This window comes from Rissa tridactyla, chromosome 3 (genome assembly GCF_028500815.1).
Source record: "Rissa tridactyla isolate bRisTri1 chromosome 3, bRisTri1.patW.cur.20221130, whole genome shotgun sequence".
Classification (NCBI taxonomy): Eukaryota; Metazoa; Chordata; class Aves; order Charadriiformes; family Laridae; genus Rissa; species Rissa tridactyla.
In genome coordinates, this window is record NC_071468.1 from 111,417,652 (window position 1) to 111,435,525 (window position 17,874).

The 17,874-nt window shown below is 44.7% G+C and overlaps 1 protein-coding gene across 3 annotated transcripts in view; it reads right to left on the reverse strand.

Annotated features, from left to right (window-relative positions):
• The window catches only part of ROCK2 (Rho associated coiled-coil containing protein kinase 2), a 100,464-nt gene extending 94,041 nt beyond the window's left edge, over positions 1–6,423 (reverse strand). For all 3 annotated transcript variants that reach the window (XM_054194205.1, XM_054194204.1, XM_054194203.1), the window contains exon 1: positions 5,697–6,423. In XM_054194205.1, the coding sequence (XP_054050180.1) occupies positions 5,697–5,846 (150 nt within the window). In that variant the 5' untranslated portion in view covers positions 5,847–6,423. The remainder of the gene's footprint in view (positions 1–5,696) is intronic.
• Positions 6,424–17,874: the final 11,451 nt, after the last annotated feature.

Here is a 17,874-nt window from a genome sequence, read left to right on the forward strand (position 1 = left end):
ACAACATTGGATACAATACAGAATCCTCCCCCTAAAAACCCCCCATCCTTATGGGTTATAAAAACATATATAATACATAATTTTTTATATTCTTTCATTATGTAAAACTCTACTACCAAGTTTCAGTCACTTTCATCCTTAAAATCCAAGGTCAGTTTCTCTGTGAAAGTGATACAATTCCAGTCATATTTTTGTAGATCAAGCACTGGCAAGAAATCATCAACTGATAGCTGCAGAGATTAGTTACTGTGGTAGCATTTTCTTTTCTTTTTAAATTAGGCAGCTTTTGTTATGGATTGCATTACTAGACAGCCAAATGCTTTGGCAGTGCTCTGCCATTAGTTGAAAACTAAAAATGTACTTAAAAAAACAGGTTTTAATCAGCATTAAACCCCAACTGACACTGAGGCTACTAATATTTGGAAAAGTGAAGAGTTCCTGAATTTTTATTCCATCACATATAAAGCAGAAGAGAACTGTGCTAATTAAATAGTGTGGCTGTCTTCCCCCCCTTCCCCCCCAGATTGTTACAGAGGCTGAACAACTAAAGGATACTAATGACCCACTCTGCAATCTCATCAATATAGGTGAAATAAGGGGAATGAACATTCCTCTTGTGAATGCACACACAAAATCCGCACACATCTCATGTGTGGCAGTTAAAGTATTGAAGCTGAGCAAACTGGTTTTTTTTCCTTTCTTAAACTAAAAGTGAAATGCATTAATCCTAGCGTGGAATAAAACAGAATATAAGAACACGTAAAACTGTCAGAAAATAGAACTGTCCTTTTCCAGTTAACTATACTGCTATATATAAATCCATCACACGGGAACAATGAACAAAAGACAATTTTGTTTCCTTAAAGCTCATCTTTTTCAACTCTGCAGTAGATGTTCCAAAATTACAGATCAAAAATACAAAATTTATAGAAAGAAGCTAAAGGAGGAATAACAGCACAAGAACAAACAAGAAAAAAAAAAATTTCTTCAAGAACAAAGAATCATTTGGCCTTTTGACTGCTTACTGGGCGATGAATTTCAGATCAGATCCTGCTAACTGCTACGTTTTCTGCTCTTCCTTGTGCGTGTTGGTTCAAATTAACACAACAGATTGTTCTTACTGATTCAAAATTACACAGCAATAAATTTAGGAGAATGAGGCAATTTTCATATTAAATATGCAACTTTTGTATTAAATATGAAACACACTGAAAGCTCATAAGGCCAAAATCCTGCAAAGGGCTACATGTATGTCAGCCATGGAGACCCTGTATTAACAGAGCTCAGCTTAGTGATCCACTAAATTAACACTCTTGGTATAAAGTTGGTATTTATCCTGTTGATGACATTGCTATGGACAGATGCACCTATTGAAATGATCAGACTCACAGCTGTATCTGCAATCCACTTTTCATTAAGAGTAAAATTCCAGGGTCTTGATGGCAAGGATCAACTTAGATGAATGTCTATTCATGTTCATACTAGTATAAACACACGGTTTACCTGTCAGCTTTATTCTAATAAAGAAATAAATAACAAACTAGTTCAGTTTTGTGGGTTTTTTAAGTTTTAAGGCACGTATATTCCAAGACACTTAAGCACACTCCTGCTAATCATCTCTCCATTTCTTAGCCCACCACGAACACCTTCCCAGCGTAGCCCAGCACTGTGCTCACAGTTTCACTGCTGTGCTGCCTAATTAACAGTTTTAAGAACTCCTTCTTTCAGAGGCTGACACAAGCATAGCAGGACAGGCAGAAGATACTCAACACTTTACATGTCCAGTGTTATATCAAGGTTTAAGCTTAACACTAAAATCCTAAGGCTTGCACTGAAGGAGACCAAGGGCAGGCACCAGTTCCCTTCTCCGGCCAACTGCATGCAGCTGCAGCTCCAGCAAAAGGACCAGGCAGACAACTGCAGGGGGGGAGGATGATAAGATTTATCAGAGCTGTTCATCACCACCATAAAACTCCAGAGTTGAGTTCAACATGTGCTGAAGTGATACAATTACACATGGTGAGAAAGTGGAGATCTGGATTAGTTTTACACAGCCCACATTTAGCTATCTGCTCTAGTTTTAGAACACATTAAGCGTTCAGCTAACACTTACCAATACACCCTTAAATAACATCTATTTAATGCTATATAAAACAACTCAATTAATACTGTAGATAGAGCATATGTGCAAAAGAATAACTACAAAAATGTATTTGAGAACCGTTAAGCTCTCCTTAAATGTAGCTGCCAACTAGAAACTATTCGGTAGGAATGTATTTATAGAGGGGTTTCTTATGGATCACCCAAGGTCAAATTCCATTTAGCGCTATCATCAATGTGTACATGCAGTACACATAAAAATGTCACTTCGTTAAATTAGTGGATGACACTAACTGGCAGAAGAGCAAATAATAAGTATACAGGAGTTTTACGAAGTGATCTGCACAATCTAAAAGTAATACACAAAACAGGTTTTCATAACCACTAATGCAATGTTGCACGACCTAAAAGAGTAAGAGATCGTATCATAGAAAGCGGTGACAAATAAAAAAGTTATTTATCTTAGCATAGGCAACCTAACACAAGCTTTCAACATGATACAATGAGAGGAGCACTCAGTGGATGTCTAAAGAAGGTTGCAAAAACCACTTCCCTTTGTAGATGTCTTTGCTGAAACCTATCGTGGACAGTGTATAGTTCTAGCGTTCCCATTTTCATCTCTTTATCAGACCAAAGCCAGAAGAAACCCACAAAGTGCAGGCTACACATTTGACCCATGCTAATGACTAGAAAGTCCTCTATAATTTTTTTTTTAATTTAACAGAAAAAGGATAGTGGTTACCATGGCACACATTTCAATCTACATTTTTGAAAAATTTTGCCTTCATACCTAACTGCCAGAACAAACTAAATGGCGAGTTCTCCATCTCTTAATGCCTCTGCATTGAGACCGCATGTCTTTTTCAAAGACACATTTTAATCAAACACAAATGATTATGCTCAACACCGGCATAAATAGACAAGCGTTAAGGCATACAATACAGCAAAAAACCACATTAGAAAATCTAACAGTCTCTCCTGAGCCCCAAAGGGGCATGGGAGGAAAATAATCAATCAATGTATTCAGCTTCATAAAGAGTCTCCTGCTAAAGAAATGGATGGATGTGGTCAGCCATCCTGTGGTCAGGAAGGTACACAAAGAAAGTCTCTTCATTTAGAGCCACTGAATAAATTATCTCTTGATAGGCAGTGGAATTGGTATCTACAGAAAGACGGCTTATTACCTCAGCTTTTCACATCTTTCAAATTTACACCATGTGTTGTAGATTAACAGTTACTTTTTTGCTTTTTACGGCTTCCCAAAAATAAAGCATGCACCAAAACGCAGAATAGCAGCTGTTTATGACTTTTTACAGTGTAAGGAAATGAATTCCACTTTGAATTCCATTCCACATTTTTAGTTTTGGTTATGTTATTTTTGGAGGATGAAATAGTGGCATTCCAGCTAGTCTCTTTAAGACGTTTTCCCTGACTCTTGGTTTCTGTTGCTGTATTTCTACTTTTAACTGGAAACACATTTCCACTAATGATAATTCACACTGAAAGTGAACTGTTTAGTAAACAAGTAAATTTTGCAATTTGAATATGATGTTTTCATACTCAGACTGCCTAGCAGAATGCCAATACAAAATTAAAGTCAAATAGCATAAAGCAACAATATCAAAGCCCAAAAGAAAAGGCCTTTACAGGAAATACATTGCAAATTTCCTAAATAAGACTAATTAATAAATAAATAAACCTGAAGTAGATCATTATTTCATACATAGACACGTAGAATGCACAAACTAGGAAATCTGATTGAGCAGTACTATATTTTATTTGCTGTTAATTTTTGAAACAATACTTACAGAGAGATTGCAGAGAGAGAAGTGATGACCTTTACCTTAAAAAAATACGCATTTACAATCGAGCTAACTCTCCCCCACGGTTTGCTAATCTGTCCAATGTATTACATGAAATAGTCTACATTGTAAGCGTATAAAACATGTCAAAAAAAAAAAATCAAGTGCTAAGCAGCCCAGTCTCAATTTTGCAATTAGAATTTCTCTTTAGAAACATAAACAGTTCCTAGTGTATCTAATCTATGTCCAAGGCAGGGGAGGCGAGAGAATAAAAGAAACACACTGTTGAGTATAAAAGCAGAGAGTGTGAAAAAGTCTACTGGGGTTAAGTATTAACCTGATGCATTTTTCAGAACAACTGTACTATTTTTAACTGCTCTTTTTTGGCCACAGGTCAAAGTTTTCCTAGCAAAATACCAAAGTGAAAATGCTGGGAGCGAAGCCCAGAGGCAGCTCTCTTTGCTTTGGCCTAGGCAAAAACTTATCTGAATCCAGTTAGATATGTAGCACTGTTTCCCACTCCCCTTCATTGACTACTATGGCTGTCATTATGCCTCTGAACATCTGAGAGGAGTAATACAGTACTAAAGCCTCGAGAAGAACATTTTTCAGATGTTATAGGAAATTCCTATATTCTCCACACAGCACAGGCATACATACTGTTCAGTCAGTTCCTGTATTTTTGGCCAAACAGAACTGAGTCATTTGAAAGCAGAAAAAAAAAAAAAAAAAAGAGAGAGAGAGACTCAGTGTTAAGTGCCTTGAGCAACTCTTGAAAGGACTGGGATTTTTTCCCCCCTTTTCTGTTCCTCATAACTGGGACACACTGGAAATCTTGGGACAGACTGGACATATAAGGTTTGAAGACCCTGAAGTTCAGTGAAAATAATAGTAGTAACCAAGACTGCCTCTCACTGCCTTTCCAGGGTTTGGATGTTTTAAATGGGGAAATATAACTCCCTTCCCACTCCTTCCTGAGGGCATGGATTTCTTACTAAAGGAAATTATATTTCATACACTCACGCTGAAAAATGCTATTTGAAACAGGAGAGAGACGAATCCATTTGCCCCAATGGAAAATAAACGTGACCCCACAGGACCCCCCCCATGCCTCCCCCCCAGTTACATTTCTCCCTTAGGCGTGTCCTTTTCCTGAATTATTCCCACATCGCAGAGCAAACCCCCGCTTGACCAGAGGATGGTTTTACCGGGGGGGTGGCGAGGATGGGGCAGGGGGTGCCCGGCAGGGCACACAAAGGCAGGTACTTTGGGAAGGGACACGCTGGGATTACGAAGGCGCGAAAGTAAAAACGGTGTAAACGATGCTGGGAGAGGGGAGGGGGGAAAAAAAAAAAAAAGGAAGAAAAAAAACGGTGAAAAAAAAAAAAGAAAGGCGCTTTCCTTCCCAGATCAGGTCTTTCCAGAGGCATTTCTCAATTTTTCTCCCCCAAATACGCTGTACCGAAACGGAGAGCGGTCGGTCCCGGCGCAGTCCCCCCCACTCCCCCCAAAGCAGCCCCGGGGGCCGAGGCCCCGCTCCCCGCCGCCTCCCCTCAGGTGTCCGGGCGCCCCTCGCCTCCCTCGCCGGCGGCCCGGCCCGGGGCATGGAGGGGCGCCGCCCCCAGAGAAGGAGCGTTCGTCCTCCCCCAGGAAAGCTCCTCCAGGACGCGGGAGCCCTTTTCCTTCCTTCCTTCCCCCTCCCGCCCGCCCGCGGCGAGGGCAGCGCTCCCTTTGTTACCCCGCCAAGCGCTTCCCCCCGCGGCGCGGCCCGGCCCGGCCGCCCCTCTCCCTCACCAGCAGGCTCTCCACGTTGACCGGGGAGCGCGGGTCGCGGATCATGGACTCCAGCTTCCTCTGGCGGCCCTCGAGCATCCCCGCCGCCGGCTCCAGTGCCTCCGCCGTGAGGGGAGCCGACGACATCTTCACCGCCGGCTGCTGGCTCATCCCTCCGGCCCGCCTAGCGGCGGCGGGAGACCGGCCCCCGCTGCCGAGGAGGAGGGGACTGAGCGGGGTCGCCCGGCGGGCCCGGCGCGGGGCCTAGCGCGGCGGAGAGGCCGGGGGAAGGGCGGGGGCGGCGGGCCGGGCCTGGGCAGCTAGGCGGGAGCAGAGGGCAGCGCGCCGCCGTTGGCCGCCTGGCGGCCGCCCGGGCATGAAGGGCGCGGGGAAGCGGCCGCCGCTCCGCCCGGGAGCGGGGAGAGGGAGGGGAGAGGTGGGAGGGAAGGCGGGAGCGCTTCCCGCCGTGCCCCCGCCTCTCCCCCTCGCTCGGGGCGTCCCTCAGCGGCCGCCGGCTCACTGCCCGCTCCCTGCCGCCGGCGGGGCCATGGCACCGGCCGAGCGCCCGCTGCGAGGGCGGGGAGGCAAGGGGGAACGGGCCGCCGCGGGGTCGGACTCGGGATTCCGGTTCCCTCTCGCTGGCTGCTCGGGCGGGAGCTGCAGTCCCCACCGGCCTCCCCTCGCTACTCACTCCACGGCGCGGCCGCCGCCCGCGGCGCTCTGCTGTTGCCGCTGCGCCCGCCCCCCGCTCGGCTCGGGCCGGCCCGGCCTCCGCCTCCTCCCCCGGCCCCGCACCGCGGAGACGGCCTCCTCTACCCACAAGGCCTCGCTGCGAGCGGCGGCGCATAGCTCAGCGCTCACTCACCGCCTAACTATAACCCTGAGCTCAGCGCCCCGCCGCACCGAGAGGAGGTCCGGGGTCGCGGCTGCCCCGCCGCCTTCAGAGCCCGCAGCCCGTCCGCAGCAGCCAAGGTGACCCTCCCGCTTCGCCGGGCCCCGTGGAGGGGCCGGAGAGAGAAAGGGGCGTGTGAATTTTGGCCGAGACTTCATCCTGCCCGCGTTGTGTGAAGCACGCGAAAACAAAATACAAAAAAAAATATAGTATACAATTGGGAAAGTGGGTGAGCAGCGTTTTGGGTAGAGCAGCAGTGCTGAGGGCACGTACGAGAGGGAGGATGGAGAGCTTGACGGTGAGGAGCTGTGGCAGGGAACACGCAGAATTCCCTCGTTCACCCTGAGGAAGATGAACATCCACAGGCTGTGGCGGATGGAACGGCAGGCATTTCCTGGGAGGCACGATGCCGTGTGTCGGACCCAGGCAAGAGCAGGCCATGGCAGGGAGAGAGAGTGCCACCAGCACCTCAAGTTGTGTCTGCAGGAATGGAGGAGGCAAGCTGGATGGCGGGGACACTCCAAGGAATGACATGGTGAGGTTGTGGCCAAACTGTGGTTCTGGCAGCCTGGAGATGTGGCCACCGTCACTGGGCAGGGCGCCAGAGCCCATGGAGGTGCCATCTGCAGTGGTGGAAGGAGCTTAGGGAGGAAAGGTTAACAGTTTTATTGTGCTGACTTTCAGCTGATAGCTGGATGTCAGTGAGCTGATGTCAGAAAAAATGGGCCAATATATTTAACTTGAAAGGAAAAGGAGAGGGAGTCAAAGAGAAGTAAATATGTGAGTCACTGGGATGGTTTTGAGTGAGATCACTCTGTGTGATATTCTGAGTCAGGGCCCTGGCGCTGAGCAGCCCCCAGCTGGAGGGAAGGTCACATCTGAGTATCAACCCAAACCCTATAACTGCGTTCTGGTTTACAGTCTGCTGAATCAAAATCCATCCACAAACCTGACAGAAACACATACGCATGTGAATGTTCTGAAAAGTCAAATCAGTTATCATGGCTCGTGCTTCTGTCACTGAACCACATTTGTGAGTTTTCTGAAGGAATTTGTGGAAATCTGTTAGGGAGAGGCACTGTTTATTTGTATCATAGGACTAACTTCATCCCCAAAACAGACTAAGATCCACTTACTGCCACACCAACAAAAACATCACATAATTTGCACTAACAGATTATGACAAATAAGTAGGTGCAATGACTAGTAGGGTTCCTACTAGGATTAGGACATGGGTACTAGTAGGATGATGAAGTTACACGGCCTACCACATCAACCATTAAAAGCTATAAATTACCTAAAAGAAACATGGTTTCTTCACATGCAGCCTACTCATAGGCTGATTTCTTGTAAGCAGCACAGCAGAAATGTTTTAGTTTTTTTAAGAAGGGATTTGAAATAGGTTTGGACAAAACACCACGCGTGGGGAATGTGTCTCCGGTGATCAGTAAGGAGCCCGTGCTGGGTTTTGCTCGTGTCCACAGGAATCTCTGGGGTGATTTCAATGAGCTTTGTGTCGAGCACCAGGTGCTGCAAAAATTTCCGCTCTCTTCTCAGTTTCCCCTTGGCTATAGGCAAGCTGCTTCTCTTTTCCTTATTTTTCTTATCTATAAAATAAGCTTTGTAAAAACTGATCTTTACTTTATCTAGCTTATATCATTTAGTGACATTGTTCACGGTGCTATTTAATGACTGTAACAAATAAATTCTTAAATAAGCATAACAGCCCTTTTTGCATACCAAAAAAAAGTGTGATTGTGACTTCAAAAGCGAGTGTGTAGAAACAGTACCTTCTTGAAATTCTTGCCCAATAGATCTGTTCCTCCAGCCTTCGGGACATATCTGTTTACTGACAAAACAAGTTTTACTTTGTTACAGGGACAAATTGATATCGGCAGAGTCAGCTGAATTCCTTTGTGCAACACAAATCCTCAACGAAATCATCAGTTAAGGTCTAACAGCAGAAGCTTTATTGCTGGTTACAAGTGATTAAGTGGCAAAAAGAGTACCCGGAAAGTCAGATCCTGCCCTCAGTATTTGCAAAAACCACTGGTTTAACATGCGATTTGAGTGAATTTGATATGGATGTCCTAAAGGAAGAATAGCACCACCTTCTGCGGTCTTTTTACAGTTCTAACTTTTCTGCCTATAGTGGCATATATCTCTTAGGATACCACCTGTCCCTAACAATGACCGTCTAAGGAAGAACTGTTTTTATTTGGTCCGTGTGTGGTAGTTTTGAAGTCCGTTTCAGTGAATTGTCAAATGTTATTTACCATGTTGTGTAAGGCAAAGTCCAAGCCTTCCAGCGTGTGTGCTGCAGCTTTCAGCCTCTGAGTCCACAGATGGATCCTTCACCTCTCTTTCTACTCCCTGAGATGCCATTTAACTCTTCAGATGTCTCTGGCCCAAATATGTCTCAGGTGTCCTGAGGCACTTGGGAATTTGCTGTCGACCATTTTCAGAACTGGCTGCCTTTTTACAACCAGATTTGTGAGAAATTGGTAAACCGGGCTTATTGGTTAAAAGTCACCAGCTTCAGGCCATTCCTTTAGGGTACTTCCACAGGGATCAAGCCTTCTCAGGAAGAAGAGGAATTTGGCTCTGGACTTCAGGCACACTTTAACTACTAGCTATTGCAAAAGATGAAAAAGGAGACAAGCTATCCATCTGTGCATCTGTTTTAGGAGAAAAGGCTGCTATGTTTTCAGCACTTGCCTCTGGCTAGTTAAGGCTTTTGCAGATCCTCTTCTTCGGCTCCCACTCTCTGGATGTATTGTATAGAGAGCGTAAGAGCACTGTAGATGGGGGAGTTGTTTCTGGTAATTGGTAGGGTCTCTGACATTTAAGTGTAGTGTTTCACGTGGGTCTGGTCCATTTTTTGTGCTTTGCATATGGTAAAACATGCATAGAAAAGTTAAATGAGTTGCCGATGACCTCATGGTCTGTCTCTGCCTAGAGACATGAATTGACTCTCATCCTGAATGACAAGCAAATTGTGACAGCAGACTAGGAAGGACAAAAAAAACCAAATAGTCCAAGCAAATACACAGTCTCTGAAAGCTGCCAAAATTAAGCCATGCCAAACTGCTACGGGCAAAGGTGCATAACTATCGTCCCTCCCCGCTGGGCCGTCCAGGACCCCACGATGACGGTTTGGACGTCACAGTCGATCATTGTTGTTGTGATGGAAATAGGACAAGCGGTGCTTTTTTTAGGTAATGAGGTCTTGAGACTTTGGAGGTTGTTGCTAAAGATTGTCATTCTACCTTCAGAAAGTAATTTACATTTACTTAAGTCGCATAAGGGTTTCTTTATTTTTAGCTTCATAAATATGAAATAGGGACAGAAAGGAATGTAAGTGTATCGTGTTGTTGTGGTTTTTTTTACTTTTCCTTTCTTATATGCTAGTGTTTAATCAGTCTAAGGGTTAATAAATTATTTTTTCTGGATTAAAATAAACCCCTTTTTTCTTCTTTAGGTTAGTGAAAACAGACAGGAAGAAAGATGACTTCTGTATCTGGGAGATTTATAAGCACATGTTTTTAAAGGAGTTGCAAAGTCAGCCACAGTCATCGTCATTGTTGATTTTCTGATTCCAGCGTTGTCTCGGTGCAAATATTATTAGTTATGTAAAGTCCACAAAAAAACATTTTTTAACATTCTTTCATTTAATTCATGGTACAGCATCTGTTGCATTGCAACTAGTGGCTTTAAATACAAGCAGGTTTTCAAACCCCATGTATTTCCAAACCAGCCCTCAGTCAGAATGACACTACCACATCAATCACTAGCACAGGCCAGCTATAAAATTACAAAACCACTCAGCCATCTGTATACTTAAATGCAAACCAAAGTAATCAAGCAAATGTTAAAGAAAATATATTCATATAGTAAACATTGTCGGTAAAGGCCTACATCTACTGTTTCTACTTGGGAAGGAATATATTTTTGTCTCCGACAGGTGTGCCAAGTGTCATTGCTTCCCACTCTTTCAAACAGCATGTCCTGCTATATAACTGATAAATGCAGAATCATAGAATGGTTTGGGTCGGAAGGGACCTTAAAGATCATCTAGTTCCAACCCTTCTGCCACGGGCAGGGACACCTCCCACTAGACCAGGCTGCTTAAAGCCCCTGGTGCTGTCTGTGCAGTGTTGACTTCAGTATCTTGAACACAAATACCAGAGGATCAAGAAAAGGGGGTGTGAAACAAAAGTGGCTGCATAATGCCTGGGTGTGTCCTGATAATGCAGGACTTGGTCTCTGCCTGTCTTTCTTTTAATTGGTTTCATAATTCTCCCCAGCTAACATTCCTTTTGTTAAGAAGGTAGTTTCGTCGTTTCTTGGATGCATCAGGAAGACAGAAGTGAAACTGTGAATCTAGGTTAATTGAAATGCTTATGTGATGTTGATGTGCCAGATTCTCTGCAGTAAATCTCAGGAGGAATCTTGCAGTGAGCGTAGCTTGGAGAGTAAGGACAAAGTGACCTCAAGTTTTCCTTTGCTGCTTTCTACATTTAGGCTAAGTTTGGGGCTGTACGGCCCATAGGTGTAAGTCACAGCGGTTCGAGGGGCTGCTCTGATTTATGAAATCCTCCCCATCGTGCTGTCAGTACGCCGCTTATACCTCACAGTACCTTGGAGCAGAGCCGCGTGTCTGCCACTCTTATTTCTGCTGCGAGCATTATCTCCAGCACTTCCTTTGTGTGACACATGGTAAAGGTTGCAACATTGGAAGCGTGCATGGTACAGAGCTACCGGTCCCTCAGGCGTGCTGGCCGTAGCTTCTCAAAGCTCTTTCCGCCTCCTTTTAATTCTGACAAAGGGATTAAGGATTCGTTCAGTCCCGTCACTTGTGTGTCTGTAATACTTACCTCTTCCAGTAGACGTGTACCCATATGAACAGAAGCATTTCTGATAGTTTATTCTGGATTTAAGATAAAACATTTAAATACCTTCTTCCCCAAATGGAACCCAAAGAATTGGGCAATTAGGCTCCTTATAGAAAAACTGAGGAGAATCAGACATCTTAGAAAGGAGTGCCCAGCTGTATACTGAACAGGAGTTGTTCTAAGACGTGTGCCCAGAATCCTATGTTTTCCCAGATGATACGTAACCTGAACCAGCATGTCCATCCTGATCCGATATGGAATTCTTCAGTAGAGTGAGAACCCACGTACGAATTCTCCTTTCTCTGTCCTCTGACAATTCATGCTGCATATTCCACCTCCAAATAAAGTTCCTAGCCACTGTCTTGCAGGTTTGTGTGTGGTTTTGCCTCTTTAAGGATGCATTCTGCTGAAGCAGTCTTTATGCAGTAAAAATGCATTAATAAGAAGATAAAGAGGCCCAGGAAGAAAATGCTCTCTAGCTTACTGATGAGGATGGAGAGAAAGGTAGATAGCAAACTTAGCGACCTTCACAGGCTATTGAAAAGAGTATCTTTGGATCGCAATCTTGGATTTTGGTATAAGAACCATTGTAGGCACCTAATAAATCCTTTTGATCTGGCCTTTAGCCATAAGTATGCAGGAACTGGCTTGTAAAGTGACAGTAAAACCCTGGGCACCGAACACTCCCTGCAATTAGGGGGAAATGCCAGTAGAAGATGACTTGTCTAGGACAAGCTAAATAAAGATGATTATTGCTGTAGTTCTGTGTGCATCTCTCAATACCCACATTATGTGTCTCCGTATTAGCACTGTCATTCTTACGATCTGCTTTTCATCAAGACTTAGCTACTGTTAATTGTGGGGAAAACAAGCCAGTCTAGCTGATGCTGGGGTGTAAACATCTACGGTTGCTGTGCCTGCGCTCGGGGAACTTGCAGGGGCTGTAAAAGAGGAATAAGAACAATCGTGAGTGCACTAGTGAAGTCATAGCTTTGCAGATAAGGGTTTACGCTCTTGGAGAAGTTACATCGTTTTGTATTTAAACGACATCAGAGTTGAGCAGCAAAGTAAACGCCCAGCACAGAGAACATATCCGGGAACACTATATTGTTTTCTTCCTGATTGGAAAAAATACGATTTTCCTATTTCTCCTCATTTTGTCCAACAAGAAGGACAGTCCTGTTTAACAGCTGTTATTACTAGACTTGACTCTCAAATAGCAAATGGGACGATGGCGTGAAGAGGCAGTTTTGCCCCAGTCCAAATGAATACTTCGTCTAGGCCTTGGTGATGGGTGATGATGTTAAAACAAAACACTATGTGGGTAAGCAGACAGAATTAAAGTATGAAAATGAAAGTTGTCATAAAAGTGGCAGTTACAACCAAATCGAAAGAAAAGCTTTGAAGATTTTAATAATTTCGGTGTCAGATAAGCATCAGAATTCTGGAATTACTAAAACTACATTTCAATTTCAGTAACAAGTGATTTTCACATAAATTACTATTGCCAGCGTGATGCCATATGATTGAAAATAGCACGTATAGATCTGTATCTTAAAAGGAGACAAATATGACAATTTTAAATCTCCTTCTGTGACCTCAGTAGCATACAAAGTTTAAAAGCACATTTCTAGCAAATAACAAAGATACGGAAGAAAACAGGAAACAGCTTAAATGTGCATCATGCTGGACTAATCACAGCTATAAAATAATGGCAAAAAAAGTGCAGCTAATCTCATTTACCTTGTCTTCAGTAAATAATTTGATATGGTAAGGCTGGAGTTAATGGGAATTATTAAGGGAACTTTTCATGTATATTCTTTGTAGGAGATCCATCTATAAAACATTCCGGCCAGTAACATACTGTTCCTAAGCTACAAAGAACTGACTATAGATAGGACAGCAATGCCTTATGGGATGAAATAAGGAGGGTATTAGTTGAATCATTGGAGATCTGGATTGGTAGGAATTACAAGGACCAGGCTTGGTCACGGAATCACGGAATCACGGAATCTTCAGAGTTGGAAGGGACCTCTAGAGATCATCTAGTCCAACTCCCCTGCTAGAGCAGGGTTGCCTAAAGCACATCCCTCAGGGCTGCATCCAGGCGGGTCTTGAAAATCTCCAGAGAAGGGGACTCCACAACCTCCCTGGGCAGCCTGTTCCAGTGCTCTGTCACCCTCACTGTAAAGAAGTTTTTCCGTGTATTTGAACGGAACTTCCTATGTTCTAGCTTGTGCCCATTGCCCCTTGTCCTGTCGCTGGGAACCATTGAAAAGAGCCTGGCTCCGTCCTCCTTAAACCCACCCTTTAGGTACTTGTAAACATTAATCAGGTCCCCCCTCAACCTTCTCTTCTCCAGGCTAAAGAGTCCCAGCTCTTTCAGCCTTTCCTCATAAGGGAGGTGCTCCAGTCCCACAATCATCTTGGTTGCCCTACGCTGGACTCGCTCCAGTAGTTCCCTGTCCCTCTTGAACTGGGGACCCCAAAACTGGACACAGTACTCCAGTTGTGGCCTCACCAGTGCAGAGTAGAGGGGGAGAATGACCTCCCTCGACCTACTGGCCACAGTCTTCCCTACGCAGCCCAGGATGCCATTGGCCTTCTTGGCGACAAGGGCACACTGCTGGCTCATGGATAATTTGCTGTCTACCAGGACCCCCAGGTCCTTCTCCTCAGAGCTGCTTCCCACCATGTCCGCCCCTAACATATACTGGTGTTTGGCATTCTTCCTTCCCAGGTGCAGGACCCTACACTTGCTTTTGTTGAACCTCATTAGGTTCTTCTCTGCCCAGCTCTCCAGCCTGTCCAGGTCACGCTGGATGGCAGCACGGCCCTCTGGAGTGTCGGCCACCCCTCCCAGCTTGGTATCATCAGCAAACTTGCTGAGGATACACTCTGTCCCCTCATCTAGGTCATTAATGAATATATTGAACAAAATTGGTCCAAGTATTGACCCCCGAGGGACACCACTCGTTACAGGCCTCCAACTGGACTCTGTGCCGCTGATCACAACCCTCTGGGTTCTGTCACTCAGCCAGCTCTCGATCCACCTCACTGTCACCTCGTCTAGCCCATACTTCCTCAGCTTCCTAATGAGGATGTTATGGGAGACAGTGTCAAAAGCCTTGCTAAGGTCAAGGTAGATGACATCTACGGCTCTCCCCTCATCCAGCCAACCCGTTATAACATCATAGAAAGCTATCAGATTGGTCAGGCATGATTTGCCCTTGGTAAATCCATGCTGACCACTTCCAATAACTTCCTGTTCCTCTATGTGTTTGGAGACGACATCCAGAATGAGTCGCTCCATTACCTTCCCAGGGACAGAGGTGAGACTAACCGGCCTGTAGTTCCCTGGGTCCTCCTTCTTGCCTTTTTTGAAGATTGGAGTGACAAATTGGAATTTGAGTGATTGGTCCTTCTTGTTTAACATTTTGAAGTTAGAACCTTTTTGTTTACCAGCAAGAAACCAAGGAGTGTGCCAATGATGCTCGCTGTTTGCACAGAGTCAGAAGACAACATCAACAGAGGGTAGAGGGTTGGGATATTGCTTGGAAGATCTGAATCATCTCAATGGCAGGAATGACAGAAATAGGATATAATTGAATGGCACAGTCTATAGAGGGATGTGCCCTTGGGAACTAAAGAAATTCTGGTATAATGTGGGAACTTATCATTTGGAAAGAGCTGAGGAGAAATACTTCAGGTTTCCATTAATTGATGGAAATGTGGAAATAAAAAAAAGGGTAAATGGTATTGAAATTTAACAAAGATACTCAAGTAAGATAGGGTAAGGGCAAGAGCAAGTAAAAACACTGCTGGAACATAAGAGAGTCCTATTTATCTGTATTGAAGGAGAGGAACTAAAATTGGGAATCAGGCAGAGATAAAGGAACAAGGCAGCCTGTTTTATGTGAGGTGACTCGAATAACTCAATTTGGTAAATCCAGTGGAGGGGTGACTGAGAATACGGTGGTTTCTGTAGATACATCAAAGAAGTTAAGACCAAAGAGACCAAGAGCTCTGTACGTTACAGAACAGTGCTGGCAGAAGAACGTGTGTGTGTAAACTGACCACAAATAGACTTGGATGGAAAATAAGAAAATTTCTAGCTATAAATGATGGGGGTTTGGTACAACCTTCATCTGCATAAAGGCAGCAAGAAAATAACCACCTGTGGCATGGTCAGTGCATTTTGAAAGGGTTGTACCATGTGGTGACGGGCATCGTAGGGACTGGAGTTGGGAGCCCTCAACGTTGTTTTCAGTTCTTTGTGGCTACAGAGATAGTAGTTTGTAAGAAGTGTAGTGCAGCCTGGATGAAAGTGAAACCAAGCTATTTCACGACCAGTTAAAGACTTTGTGGAGGGTGCGTTTTTGTTCAAACCCCACAGTGAATATAATAAAAACCAGACCGGTTTGGACCTAACCAAACTGGCTCTTTTTCCTTGCTGAAAGAAAATAACCTGGAGGTATGTCTTTGCGTGGACCATTAAATGTTCTGTTTGACCCAATGTAGAATATTTGCGCTGGATCTTTGAAAGAAGAGAGGCGGTCTGGGTTTTTTATCTCATAGCGTAGAGATGCTTTGGATAAGGAAATCCTACTTTTGTCTTAAGGGAATTTGAAGTAGGGTTCTACTTCTTAGGAAGCTGTCAAAGGACTGGGGATCCCTGAAGTGGGAGAAAGGGGAAATTCTTCCTGGTGTTGAAGCTGTTGCCCTGCACAAAGGCACCAAGTTCGCTGGGTCAGCGAGGAGGAGCATGAGAATCATGGCTTCCCGCCCTGGGAACCAGCACGCTCCCTTGGGAGGTGTGTCCCCATCCCTCTCCATCTGGACAAAATCAAAGCGGTAGCAGGAAGGACTGAGCCTGCCTCAAAACAGCCTCTGCTAAGGGGTCTCTGCTACCTAAGTAAATGCTCTGATCGTTGAGCTGTTGGGTAATTGGGGACTTTCCTCCAACAGAGTTTATCCCCTCCTTTGTTTTTTTTCCAGCCAAAACTATTCAGCAAATCTGAAGCAAATAGTTTAGACATGACTGAAACCACATTTTCCGGGGAATTAACTATGAAAATAAAGAAATAAATCATCCAACTCTAACTATTGCCACTTTTAAAATCTATGCTGCTTCGTTTCCACATAAATTAAAGCATTTTTATCTTTTTTTAAGTATAAGAGTTTGACCCATCTACCCAGCCAGGGTAATAAATTAGGGCTCATTAATTACGCTATTCTGGGGCACAAGAGGCCTATTATAGCACTTACAACTAATGCTTATTTCTTCAGCATACCCATTTTTTCCTCTCTTTGTATCTCCCCTTTCATCCGTTCAGTCCCAACTGTCGGTCCCTGTAGGAGGGGGGACTCTTCACTACTAGATTTCCACTCTTTTCTAGTCACTGAGCATACTGCTAACTTGTTGATTGTTTAAATAGATTATGTCATACCACAAGGTACAAGCAAAATCATAGGAAACAAAAAAAAAAAAAGAAATTTCTAGCTGGCGTTGATAAAAGTGTAGGAAATGTTACAGTAAAATAGAATTCCAGCTCCAAATGGATGTGACGCTGCCTGCAAAGTGGCAGCATACAGAGAGATTTCGCTTCAGAAAAGAACAAAATTTGTGTTTTTCAGAATTTTCCGAGCAGCTGTCCAAGATTTTCCCCACAACAGGTATTGCAGGCAGGCAGGCATCTGCAGAGCTGGCACTGCCACAGCGTAGACCCCCTGATCTTCCAAGACTGGAAGCCCTTGAAATTGGGCCATCAAAAAGACTTGAGTCGATCATGTCTAATGTGCTGGAAGGAAAGCAGCAGCTAGGGATTTGGGGGGTGGGGGGGAAGCCGTTTGCTTTCCACCAAATTGCAATTTTGGCGCAGCAAATTGTTCAACCAGCAGATTTCTGATCAGCTCACTTGGACCTTGTGGCACACCGGCGTTGTGTCGCATCTTTCCACATCAGTAGTTTCCAAACACTTTCCCTAGTCCATGGTAAGCGTCCCTTTGATATATTCTTTCCAGTGTTTTCAATTACTGTGTGATGCTGAGTGTAGTTTGCAGCTGGCCAGAAATGTGAAGTGGTGGTTTGGCGACGCAGCAGCCGGTGGAAGGATGGTTGCAGACATCCCTCTAGTGGCCCCACAGCCTCTGGGAAGCCAGCGAGCAGCTCTGGCTGTCCCCAGGCTGTGTGGATGCCGGCGTGTCGATATAGTTGGGTCTTTGCACCCTGTGCGCTTCAGTCAGCATGGAGCTTGGGACCGGTCCAGCGTAACTGGATGAGGAATAGTGGGTCATTTCTCCCTCTTTTCCCTTTCATCAAGGTTGCCCTTGGAGCTCTGTACCAGTTCAGGCTGTTTTGAGTGTTCATTCCACGCGAGCCACAATGCTGGAACAATGTACCCATCTCAGT